This window comes from Mercenaria mercenaria, chromosome 10 (genome assembly GCF_021730395.1).
Source record: "Mercenaria mercenaria strain notata chromosome 10, MADL_Memer_1, whole genome shotgun sequence".
Taxonomy (NCBI): Eukaryota; Metazoa; Mollusca; class Bivalvia; order Venerida; family Veneridae; genus Mercenaria; species Mercenaria mercenaria.
In genome coordinates, this window is record NC_069370.1 from 19,040,074 (window position 1) to 19,053,726 (window position 13,653).

General features: G+C 34.6%; 1 protein-coding gene across 2 annotated transcripts; it reads left to right on the forward strand.

Moving 5' to 3' along the window:
• The first annotated feature begins 910 nt into the window (after positions 1-910).
• LOC128559814 (protein gustavus-like) lies at positions 911-13,427 on the forward strand. 2 transcript variants are annotated; one of them, XM_053552404.1, is made up of 6 exons: positions 911-1,060; positions 2,959-3,117; positions 3,461-3,689; positions 4,327-4,490; positions 5,578-5,673; positions 7,003-9,249. In XM_053552404.1, the coding sequence occupies exons 1-6, from the start codon at positions 940-942 to the stop codon at positions 7,197-7,199; spliced, it is 966 nt and encodes a 321-aa protein (XP_053408379.1). In that variant the 5' UTR covers positions 911-939; the 3' UTR covers positions 7,200-9,249. The 2 variants fall into 2 exon arrangements, with proteins under 2 accessions (XP_053408379.1, XP_053408380.1); XM_053552405.1 differs by lacking the exon at positions 7,003-9,249 and adding an exon at positions 12,709-13,427 and having other exon boundaries at positions 912-1,060.
• Positions 13,428-13,653: the final 226 nt, after the last annotated feature.

A 13,653-nucleotide genomic window follows, 5' to 3' on the forward strand; every position in this document is an offset into this window, starting at 1 on the left:
AAGCAGGTAACAAAGTAAAACTGTAACACGCATTTCTGCGATTATTATGATTTTAGTACATGTATATTTAATAATTCCTCTTTTCATCTTTTGCAGGTGGTGACGGGTAAGTTCCAAATTATTATTTCAATAAGTCTTCCAATTCTATACTTTCATTGGTAACACTCTTTTGAATGAAAAAGAACACGCTCGTAGAACAAGAGAACATCTTCGAATAAATGATATATATGAGCCGTTCCATGACAAAACCTGTATTTAATAGTGACAAAAAATCAAAATTGAGATAATAAAGTATTCATGAAAAACATTCTTTTATCTCTCAAGTCTGAAAATTTGAAGAAATTATCTTTATTATTTCAAGAATAACAATGTTTTTAAGTCAATGAAGGCATTTAGAGACGTGACGTTAATAACGTCATGAAAGCAGTTTGACGTCGGCTTTTATAGCGTTACGTGTATTTTTCATGTCATTTACGCGACAATTTATGCGTATCACTAACTAAACATCAAATATTTGAACTTTTAGAAACAGATTTAAATAAATTTATTGAAAAAATAATGTACCCGTGTATTTTTGGTTCCATCACGGGCCTTTTATTTATACACCTTTTTGTTCTCATGGTGGATGGGTGCTTTGGAATTTCGGTTGCCATGACAGCACAAATTACAGTTATTTGTAAAATATGGTAGAATTTCATTTGCCTTAGATAACTGCATTACAGTATACTTGTTTCTAGTTTCTGTAGCAATGATTTTCCAGTATTTTAAACTTTTTATTATGCAATGACTTTATCATGTCACTAATACAGGTTTTCTCATGGAACGGCCCATATATATAATACTTAAAGTCTTGCGATTAACATTTATATATTGAATATTTTCATATGACATGATATTTTTAAAAAAGTAATATGTATATAATTGTCACACAGAACAGAAATGACGGGAGGTAACTCCGATGCAACTGCCTCAACTAACCAGGCGGTGGGTGGGGTATTATTTCTGTTCGTATTGGTCATACTTATGGCTCTTTGTATGGACACACCGGTTGTACAACAAGGTACGCTTGTAGCTCCTGTCTGTTCTAAGCGGGCTCCAAATGCAAAAATTCATGCAAACTTTGATTAAAATGCCAAACATTCACGGCGCTGCGACTATGGGGCGGAAAAAAGTAACCAAAAACTATTCTATCAATCAGAACAATCAGAAGAAGAGATGTGGGTAAAAGATTATAACTCCTGCTATTCTAACAAAATATATCTATCATTTTAATCAAATTTTATTATTTGTTCGGAATTCTTGCACTTGAAGCCCCCTTTTATTTTAACTTATTAACTGACCTGCTCTATGCTCTGGCCGTTTTCAAGGAACAGAGGGTATTGTAACCAGCACTATTCTTGCTTCAAGTTGATACCAGATTTTGGCATTTTGACTTAACGAAATAGACACCGGAAGCAGCAGCAAGAGTTAAAGTAGACGAATATTAACATTTTGAATTTATTCAGTATACGTAGTGTCGTCTCTTTTAGCGCGGCAATAGATGGCGCCACCGACAGTTCCACGAGCAATTACCAGACGATTGTTGGCGTTCTTTTGGTTATCAGTCTCATTGCGCTTTTGGCGCTATGTGCAGGCGGTGGTGTAGCCCCGGGTATTTATTAGTTTTTTATCGTCTGCTTAAATACATATCATTAGAACTAAAGTGCACTTTGATTTTAATTTTTAACACAACAAAATTCTTTGGGTTCTGGAATAATTTTTGTTTGTCGCTTTACGCTTGCTAACAACTTTTCAAGCTTCTCTGTGAAGATCTGTTCTGCCTGGGAGTCGTTGATAAGTCTTGCTTTGGCAGAATAAATTATAACTCTCATCTTCGCATTAAATATCTCAATTGAGTTCCGCTTATTGGCATTCATTGAGTTTCTAATATTACCAATTTGCAGTGAAATTGTCAGACTGCATTCCAAAGATCAGTGCTATATACAGTCTCAACTTTTTTAGTCTACTCCTTTTCCAGTATCAAATTATGATTTCGTGGTAATGAGACGATTATGATAATACTGTTTATTAAGCTTAAGAGTCATTAATTGAGCCGTGCCATGAGAAAACGAACATTGTGGGTTTGCGACCAGCATGGATCCAGACCAGTCTGCGCATCCGCGCAGTCTGGTCAGGCTCCATGCTGTTCGCTTTTAAAGCATATTGGAATTGGAGAAACTGTTAACAAACATCATGGATCCTGACCAGACTGCGCGGATGCGCAGGCTGGTCTGGATCCATGCTGGTCGCATACCCACTATGTTGGTTTTCCCATGGCATGACTCAATTAATTGGTACTACATGGCCAGGAAAGTAATAGACTATTCTTTACCTTGCTGGTCATTAATTATTATTTAGACGATTTGCAGTGAAGGGCTGGAGGAACATTGCTATATAAATTCATTAATTTGCACTGTAATCGCATAGTCATATAAATGGAAATATCGTTTATGAAATGAAATATATCTTAACTTTGTGTGAACTGTATTACCATTTTCAGATAATGTATTCTGCTTACTTTTGTATTCAAGCCGAGTCAAAATTGAAATATTGATAGTACTGAAAAATCGTTTTCAGGTACAGTTCCTTGGTAGATCTGTACTGTTTATAGACTGGCATCAGTCGTCAGAGTCATTAAATGTAAATCACCTGGACATAAATATCAGTCCTCTCTAATACCACTTTCTGAAAAAAATTACAATATCTCTTGCCTCTATGTTGAGATGAGCCTAGAGAGAAAATATTTTTCTGAGAAAATATCAGTGTCAGTATGAAGAAATTAATATTATTACAGACTATTTGATCTCAACAGACTTTGTAAGTCTATACTGTTTATTGTAATCGTTATTTCGTTAAGATCTTCCTCGATTCTTTTTTCTTCTTTCATACTGTTTCATTGAAAAACCTATTTTTATCCAGGAAATCCGATCCCTAACTGGGTAATGTCTATAGTCCCGGACCCGGCCTTAGATGTCGGTTTCTCAGGGACCTCTGATGGAATCAACGCAATAAATAACAACTGTGTCCACAGACACAGGAGAGGCGCTTTTGAGACCGATGGTGCAAGATGGGGAGCAGGTTAGTACCCCCTGTTATACCGGAGTTTGCGCGGTTCTGTTTCTCAGTCTTAGTGGGGATGGGCTTACTGAGCATTTTATATCAGCATTTAAAGTTTTTCAGAAATATTTAAGGCCTTTTGTATGTATATTTCAGCGAATGAAATTTCATGATACGGCATACGCTCCTAACTTCAACTTCAGTTTTTTCATAAACTCTTATTATTTTTTGTCCGTTCAAAGAAAAAATAATATCTCGTAAAGGAATAGGTTATCTTGCTTTAATGAATGTTCTTGTATTGATATATAATATCTTATTGATGTAAATATGCCGTCCATATGAATAATTTAATTCTCTTTCACAGCACTCTCAAAGGGAAAGCACGTGTTCGAGATTTATTGGCCTAGCGGTCATCGCGGCACCATGGCAACAGTCGGTGTCGGTACCGAGGATGCTCCTTTATTCGTTAAACCTAAAGACTCTCTGGTAGGCTGCAATGGTTTCTCATGGGGTTTAGACATCGCCAGGAAACGTCTGCTGCACAGGGGTGAAATGCTTGGCACTATGCCAAGAGGCGGCGTCGTACCAGACAAGTATGATTTTATAGTCATAGAGCTGACCCTTTTTTAAAGGAAGAACTGTTTAAAGAAATTAGGAAATTATTGTGACATCGGACAATTGTTCACCGAATTCGTCCACAACAGAGAGGAAATGTTTTTGATATTGTTCAGAATAAGTACTTGCATAATCCTGCATGACACACACGAAAAATCATTTCCTTTGTAAAGTTTTATTTACACACCAGAATCTTCCTGAGCAAAAATCTATGCATGGACTGCTGAATGTTTTAATCTTGACTAGTGACTAGGCATACCAAAAAGTGTTGACTGACGATTTATATGAGTTATTGTTGTTTGTGAGTATATTTATAGTCGCAAACATTAGTCCATATGGGCGGCTCCTCCAGAAGACTGCAAGCAATGTAAGTTGGATGATAGTGCAAGATACAGAAGACGCTCCAATTCCAGAAGCTTCCCTGGTTCTTCAGCGTGCCAGGTATAAAGCACCAATGCACGGGACTCTTATCCCAGTGTTAGTAATTTCAGTTTGAGGAGCGGGGTCTTGAACTCACACGACCACTGGTTTCTTGGTCAGATAGTTTTACCGCAGGACCACTGCGTCCACTCCATATAATTGATTTCATTGAATTTTAATTATGTGTTATTGCAGGTTCTACATGTACGTTGACTGCGACGGTGGTACCCTTGGTTTCGGCACAGACCACGCCTACTGGGGTGCCCCTATTAATATACCACGTGCTAAATTCCCAGTGTATGCAATGATAGGCTCACTATGTGAGAACTCGCAGATTACTATGATCTACAGGGGTTCAGGCAAGTTTCTTCAGTCATGTTTTATCTATTATTCACTAGATACTTTTTGAAAAGCATTTCATAAATGATAAACAGATAAACTTGTACCACACGTAAATTGGCTAAACACTAGTTGTGAAATCATTAACTTTCTTTGGAGGCTCGGGGTGGGTATACTAAGGTGATAGTTTTTGTGTGTGGATTTTACGGTTCAGTCAAATTAAGTGAAATTAAATCCAAGTGAACATGTAAATTTCCTATAAATTTTAGGGTGAACATTTGAAATCCAAGAAATCATATTCCGTCAAAATATCCGTATGGTCCAAAACCATGGAATGTCATACCCTCGAAATTAAATGATTTTACAGTATTTGATTATAGGTAACGTATGTAACATAAGTTACAACCACTCGGATTTAGCTTTGTACGATTATCAAGGTCAGAAAGAACTAACTGTATTGTAATGTTTTAGGTCATGGGGTTTTCCTAATATTTACACTTTTAATGTCATCTACACTTAGGATGAAAGAACTACCAAAAAACTATCCAAAGACCTGTCATAAAACTGCAGAAAAAAAGATCTTTTTGATCGTTTCTTTTGGGTACTTCCTTCTTTTTGAACTCAGTAACCCAAAGCCCGGCAGAGCATGAAATGCTGTTTTAGTATAATATGTATATTTCTTGACGAAAATTAATAATTCCATAGAATTTTAATTTATGAAATAAGATATAAACTTCGGAATTCATTTTCAACCAGGCAGAAGCCCTATGAGTTGCTTTAATCTAACCTTAAGGGGCGTTTCACACTTAGCTTAAAAATGATGACCGAATTAACCGGCTCGGATGATAAGACATATTGTTAAGGTTTGGTGCAAGTTTCTGCGTGCATTTACGAAGCTGTTGAGAGCGTTATGCAGAAGTAGCTACCCTATTCTAATGAATAACTACAATTGTTTTTAATCATTATTATTGTCATAACACCAACAACATCGAAGAAAGTAGTAGCGCTAAAGACTATTAAGGCGATCATAATATTGCTATAACTGTTTATTATTGCCTGGTACCAGTATTAGAACAACAGTAAAAACAACAAATTTTTTTCTTACAGAGAACAAAAATATGGCTCCAGGAAACATCACAGCGGTAACAGTACCTTCAACCGGACCCGGTGGCCAAGTCCAAGTCACAGTAGTCAACCCTGGAAGTAAGCAAATGTTCATGTATTTTTACGCACACTTTTTTACTCACATTTAGATACATTTTAGATTATTTATATTTTAAATCTGTAGAAATCCATTTAAAAAGTGTGCTGGTAGAGTAGTATATTATGATATTAGATGCTTCCAAACATATTTTATACACAATTAATTATATTCGAGCACTTCACGATTGTGAAAATCTTTCTCTTGGTTTTTTATCAACATAAAATAGGGCAAGGGAGACAATAAGGCTCTTTTTTCATTAACAAATCACCGAATCCTGTTGCTTTAAAGAGGAACTAATCATAGGTTGATTTTTTATGAAAGGCATCATTCAGTCATACATAGCGCTAAAATAGTTCATAAATTGTATGACTATTGAAAAAAATATGGCAGTATGAAATTTGACTGAGTACAGAGGCAGCCATGACAGAGTTCATGAAGACATTTACACACTGTTAATTTTATTCATTTACTTTAAAAGCAAATGATTTTCTTTCATTCCAGTTTGAAAACATCAATTACTTTTCAGTATTAAGAAAGAAAAAAACGTTTCAAATAACTATCCGTAAAAAACTTACATCCAAACATTTTGTTTTACATTGTCACGGACACAAAATGGCCGCCATTTTGACGAAATGTTCATAACAATATCATTTCTAAGCTGGTTTAAAAAAGCTAATTTTAAAAGAAGACATGGAAGGCTAAACAAAGTAAATGTTATATTGAATGTTGTTAACTCCCCTTAAGATATAACAGATCCTTTCGGCAATTCATTTTCAGAACTTGTGAGAGAGAACGTATAAATTCAATATGCCGAAAATACATTTAGTGAATGAAACGTCTCAGTAAAGCTTTTAATTAACTTAGATTCTTCAAATTTTAATATCAGATATGCGTAGACTTTAACCGCTTGGTTTTTTCAATTACACAGTTATATTTTCATGATATTTATTGTTGCAGTTTTTAGTAATCTGCTTGATTTTACGAAAAGCTTTTTTTTCTAATGTGCTTGATTAAAATCACTGTTTAGTTCAACAATGCAAGTGCTCTGTATATCTTTTATGTTGTACTGGTTTCGTCGATATTGACTGATTTAGATTCTCTTTTTTTTCATGATGCTTTTTTCTAAATTTACGTCCCTTGTCATACCTTTGGATGGAATCTTAGAATGAATAAATAATATATTTCATACAACCGCAGAGTTGTCGTTCTTCCCTATACGCATCAGCAGAGGTCAGGGACGACAACTCTGCTATTTACTAGACAAAACCAATTCCCGTGCTTACAAGAATCTTGCATTGTTTAACCTAACGGTCTGTGTGCGCTTTCAGCTATGCAGGTAGCCGGGGCTTCTGGATATGGCCAACCTGTTCCCCCGCCCGCTTACACACCCACAGCCCCAAGTTACCAAGCCCCCGAAATGAAGGCTGGACCTCCTCCAGATGCAGTAGAACCAGCTAAAGAAGCCCCGCCATATGAAGACCAGTCTGAAACCCATATAGCACCAGTACAAGTGTCCGGAAACTAACGTCAGAGTCTTTGGTGGATAACGGATACCATAGCAAAGAAACCGGAAGTACAACACCAGACGTTCATGTTTTGGCGAACTGTTATTTGTCCGAAATCAAACACATAAATTGAAATGCTTTATTAACCTGTAATTTGTATATTATTTTTCTTTGCTGCTTGCCTTATGAAACTAATGTAGTGTTTTGACATTTTAAAACCATGTACTAAAACACAGATGATTTTTGGTATTTTAGAATTTGAAAAATATATACACTAATGAAAAACGTAAAAACGTATCTAAGGCAACAAAACAAAGAAACAACTGTTAATATTTTAAGGCGACAAGAGGATATTAAAACGGGGTACGAGATGACTCATGTGCCCTTTCTGAAGCGATTTGGGACTTTTCTGACGGATTTGCTCATTCCATTGTTTCTTGTCGTTTTCTTTTGTTTTTATCTTTTTATCAAAGTGACTGTGATTATCATATATTATAGCATTTATCTTCGCACGCATTTGTATCTATATGGTTCAACGTTTTTTTTGTGATATTTTTTACGTAATGTTTAAAAATGTAAAATGCATTTATATACCATGTTAATAATTGTTATATAAATAACTATAATTGTTTTTTTTAAAGTGTGTTTTATTTTAAAAAGATATGTCCGACAGACCAACAAAAGCAATAAAAAGTGCATGATGTGAATTTTTTTGAATGGTACATATTAGTGTGTATTTTGACTGAAATACTGTAGAAAAACGGCGTTAAATCCAAAACAAACAAACAAAACAAACAAACAAAGATTTAGTTAAAGTAAATTTTTGAATTGTTTATTCTTTGTACATAAACATTTAGAGATAGCTTATTTGGTAAAAGTAATACTCCTTTTTTGTGTTCTTGCATAACATTTTCAGTCAGCATTTCATCATTTTGAGGGAGAACAAATTATACAGCATTCTAGGTACATTTATTTCGGTACAAATACAAATTATATATTTATTACTTTCATATAAACTAAACAATGAACGTCCGAAAGTTTTTTTTCTTCATGCCACCGAGTGAGATCTCGGTTACTTGGATTACTGTTAAACTGACGGTGCAGTTAAACCTTCAAACGTGATATAGTACAACTTTTTTCAGCGGGCGGCCCCTGGAAAGACCGAGAAACGTACATTTGTATTTGTTGGTCAAGGAATACTGCTCTTAAGTTTTTAAATTACAAAGGTTGTTATAATAATTCTTCTATATTGAGAGAGAACATCCCTTCCATTGAAGAAGGGCTATCTCCTATGCAGTGATCTCCCCTTACAGTATAGTGCTAGGGGAGGTAACCGCTGCTGGGAGTGTTAGCTCTTCAGGAGTGTCGTAAACATAAGTTATACTAAAGAGCTTGGCCTTATGATTACAAGCTACTGAGATTTCATAGTACTGGTTTTCCAAAGTCAAAACAGTTTTAACAGGGTACTATTTTTTCTACTACACGTACGCTATGAACACGGAAATAAGTAGCATTATAGAAATCTTCAGTATTTCCTATGGTGCATATTATTTGAAATGGAGCCAACTCTGTGGTCCGTAACTGACCAATTAACGATTATCTGTTATTTCCCCTAAAAACGCTTGGAAAATTTAAAAGCAGGTACATTTTCGATTCTTATTTTTGTACATCATTACATCAAAATTCATAGGAGAGGAACAGTGAATTTGTAAAAATCATATTGCATCGTTAAACATGAATATCTACATATTGTATCTCAACTTATCGCCATATTTTAATTACAGATTAGATGAAGATTGTAACAAGAATTTGATGGATTTGCTTGCATTTTCATTTTCTTTGAACAATTTTTACATATTAAAATACCTTTAAAAATGGAAATTATATTAATACATGTTGGTTTCAATATTTGTTTTACATATTGTAGGTTAAGAATATTCGAAAAATACATTAAGATGTAACACATCATAATTGTTTTTCTTAGACTATGAAGAGGAAGCGATTTAACTCTTTGTCATAATTATATACAATCATCTATGCACTAAACCAAAGTCGGTAATAAAAGTTTAATCAAAGTACTGAGAGGACTGATGGGGGCAATGCCTTGCAGTTTCAAGACTTGGGGTAACCCATTCATGTCAGGAAAGTACATGCAGGCATTATGTAATGCACTTGTGTGTGGCAAGAAATTGAGTGGTCACAACTTTTAAAAGTGCACAACAATAAAATCTATTTCAAGTAAAACACTGTTTTTTATTTTATTTTTTATTATTATTATCTTTTATATAGTATTAATTTTTATAAATGGCATACCTCTTGAAAATATTTTCTTAGACATGCGAAAAGTATTTCATTTCAACACTGTATTTTCTGAAATAATATTTTAGAAATAACACCTGCACAGAAAAGATTGCGAATCGGGATCTATAGGATGTTGCCGCATATTTATAGATTCGCCTGCTGATAAACGGTACTGATCGCCGCAAACTGATAAAGATAAAGATAATACACATCCACAACAGTGTCGAGGCACAGCGATGAAAAAATCAATAATGGCGTTGCAATTCCTTAGTAGTTGCTATTTTCACGCAGAATCATGAACACATTTTTTGAGCGTACTGAAACTAGTTATTGGATTTCAGAATAGGTCACATGATCAAAACAAGTGTCGGTTTCAGAATCGATCACGTGATCAAATCAAGCGTCTTTATTATTCTTACGCGTAAGAAGATTTATTATAATTTATATTTATAATGCAGTTTAGTTTTCTTCACATACTGTTGTTAATATAAAATGTGTAGATCTATTTAATCATATCTGGATCAAAAATATAATAATTATTGCAAAATGCAAAATGAAAGTTATGTTTGGTAAATACTTTGGAACTTGTTTTCTGTGTGTTGTCAGGTTGGTCATAAGCTCGACAAGAAAATTGAAAGACGGTTTGTTAAATCTGGGGGCATTGCCCCCAAAAACCATGTTCGACGTTTCTTGACTGTGAAATAGGTAAAATTGAAAGTATCGCCTGCGGGGAGTCCTGTAATGGAAAACAATACACACCTGTAGCTGAAGCGGCTGTACTAAACGTTTTTTTTGTTAAAAGTGGCATTTATTTGAAAATCTGGCTACCGACTAGATTATCTTTTTTTTATCTTTATTTATTCATTTTTCTTATATGTTCGGACCGATCTTTCTTGGCTCTGATTATCTAGTGTTTTGAGAAGAAAAGGGACATAATTACACAAAATTTGAGTTGCCTCAGGAGTTATCTCATGTGAACAAAACACAGGGTCTGAACACAGACTACGGAACCAGTCGAGTTTACTATTTAAATTGTAAGCACGCATATTCATCTGTTAATTATTCAGTCAGCTGAAAGAGCTAAATTAAACTACATTTGTTAGCTATAGCAATTCAGACGCATTTTTTCGTCACACGTTGCTACTTTAATACTACTTCATTGTTAATATTTACAACAAGATAATCCCACATGGTAAAATCCACGAATGATAGGTTCCGGTAAAATCCACACGTAATCCGGTCTGGTGAAATCCACGAATGATAGGTTCCAATAAATTCCACAAGTAATCCAGTCTGGTGAAATCCAAGAGTAAACCAGCCTGGTATAATTCCACGAGTGATTCAGCCTTGTGAAATGCACGAGTGATTTGACCTTGTAAAATCCACGAGTGATTTGACCTTGTAAAATCCACGAGTGATGCAGCCTTGTAAAATATACAAGTTATTCGGCCTTGTAAATCCGATCCAAGAGTAATCCAGTCTTGTAAAATCAAAGACAGTGCCATGCATTCAAAATCAAGCTACTTTTATTAAAACCCTTGTAATGCATATGTATGCATACTTTTTGTTTTAAAATTTCATTTAGAGCAAAATGACTATGAAATAACAATTCGCTGGATTATGGATATCAATGAATGGTGTTCAGGCACAGATATGATACGGAATCAGAGTTTTGCTGAGTGCAATACGGATTTTGAGTAAAGCAGTATTTTACAGACTATTTATAGGTACATAATATAATAGTAATGATCAAACCTGTGAATGTGACACTGTTATACATGATCTTTTATTGAGTCTTGTCAAAAAAGCATAAGTGTCCTATATCCAGTTTGCAATTTTCAAATCTAAATTAATTTGCCGAATGCTATGAATTCTTTATCATTTTATTTGAAGAAACTCGTATTTTAGATTGCAAAATATTACTTTCCAAACGACGGCGAATTACGGGACGTCAAACCGGTGACAACCAGCTGAAAAGTAAGGAATTAAAAGTCTGTAAGAAAAGACTTACAGGCCCGTACTGTTTGACTAAACAAAGGAAATTTCAAAGAGAGCTCCGTGGCCGAGGTGTTAAGGTCGCTGACTTTGAGTAAGCTTCTTCTCACCGCCGTGAGTTCGAAACCTCGATTATGATGTTGAATGCTTTCATGTGAGGAAGTTATTCAACTGTTTTACGGAAGGTCAGTGGTTCTACCTAGAGGACAGCCCGAACCTGAGTCTTCCTCCACTACCAAAAGCTAAAAACGGCGCCATATGGAAAAAGAACAAATAAGGTAATGTAAAGGGTCTGAATTTCTGACCATTCTAGTACGAAAAAAAAATCATAATACGATATTTATTGATATTCCAATTTGCAAATAATTATCATGATCTCGGCAAATAACATGAACACGTCTGTGACCACGTGATCAGTTACATCATGGCTCTCGATCTCCCATTCAGAGTACCGGTAACTGTTTAAAAGAGGTTGCACTGATGTCTGCATAAGTAGTCAGTATAGGTTACACGCGCCTAAATATTATTCGCAACGTATTCTTTATAAAATGGACAATTTGCACAGAACTGTCATACATAGCTAGACCTAATTTAGAGTACAAAGTCTTACCTAATCTTAAAGATTTATCCTAAAACTGACAAAAACTGAAGAGAAAAGTACGGGTCATACATCTTCTATCAGAGAGTTCCCTGTCATACCTGTTTGTTGCAAAATCACATTAAAACCACACTGCTGTGACCTGGTTTTACTACTCGTACTAAAATTGTGTTTTTTAATGCTAGATACACTCGTCCTGACCCATTTTTTTCTACCAAAATTTCAAAAATATCTCCATAGTGAAGTTTAAACAAAAATAGCCTTAATTTAGACCTCTATGGCCATCCAAGTGAAAAATTAGTGTTTTCCGCTAATATATAACTTTCCCATAGCACCGATTCTAACATATAAAGACTAAGCTGAACTTGTTTCCGTCATTTTAGTAAAAATATTACTTTGCCACAGCCTCAGACTAGGCCGAACTCGTCAGTTTTTCTCTATTTGCTAAAATATTTCTTTCTCATATTATTTGAATGTGTACTATTCACGGTTCCGACAATTTACTTGCTTTCCGAATGTTTAATGTTTTTTTAACTGTTTACTGAATGTTTACTACTGTTCTCCGATTGTTAACTATTATCTGCTTTTATTGTTTATTTTCAGTTAATTTTTTGAGCAATCTCATTTTCTTTCAGACCTGCCTCCAGCTTATGGTGCGGAGCAATCAGGGCCACCCGAGGGCCAATCTGAGACTTACGTGGCTCCTGTGAAGGTGTCTGGATGAAAATGCTGAAACAAAGTGCTCATTTCACAACATTGACTGTCTACTTACTAATATTGTGTGTTTTAAAGGCACTGACCTCCAGATGGAAATTATTGCTATATTTCTAAAACAAAAAAACGCTTTTAACCTTATTACTGATGGATTATCTGTTATGGAAACGCATAAAATAAGTTTTAAAAAAAAATAAATTCAATTATGAAGTGTTTGTAACGGGGTACAGGAGGTAAACTGGTAATAATGAATTATGTACGAATTCCTCCAAATTGAAAGTTTTATTGCTGAGGCGGCCGGTGTACAATTCCCGACTCGGATATTTTTTTCTTTATGTCGCATTCTAAAAGATAATTAGAAACAAAAACTTTTATTTTAATGTTCATACATTTATAAAGGAAGACCATTTACAGCTAAAATCTGGAGTACAGTCCCTTTAATTCAGTTAAAGAGTAACGCTATTTTTGTTAAGCATGTAACTAGTTATTGAAAAAATCTATCTTCTTAACTTTTCAAATTTTATCTAAAGTAGTATAGTATATTTATCTTTACATAAAATCATTGTTGACTTGTCATTTACAATATGTATAATGTATTAATGTGGGATGCACAAATTCAAAATAAACGATATTTTCTGTTCTTGTCTGTTCTGGTAAATTTTTTTTACTGTAACTTAAGTTGTTGTCATTATTTTACATGGTATACGACTATGGTAAGACTGTGATATGATTCTATAATTCTCTTTCAGTTAGAACTTCTTACGAGCTAGAATCCTGGAAAATAAATATACAATTCTCTAAAGAACTTCTGAAGACCGCTTTAAGAGTGTTTCTTTTGGGACCTCCAGTAGCTATCAATGCAATTA

Coding starts and splice junctions, on each gene's coding strand:
- LOC128559814 (XM_053552404.1), top strand. CDS start 940: ATGACGGGAGGTAACTCCGATGCAACTGCCTCAACTAACCAGGCGGTG. Junction 1,061..2,958: donor CACACCGGTTGTACAACAAG/GTACGCTTGTAG, acceptor ATTTTTATCCAG/GAAATCCGATCCCTAACTGG. Junction 4,491..5,577: donor TATGATCTACAGGGGTTCAG/GCAAGTTTCTTC, acceptor TTTTTCTTACAG/AGAACAAAAATATGGCTCCA.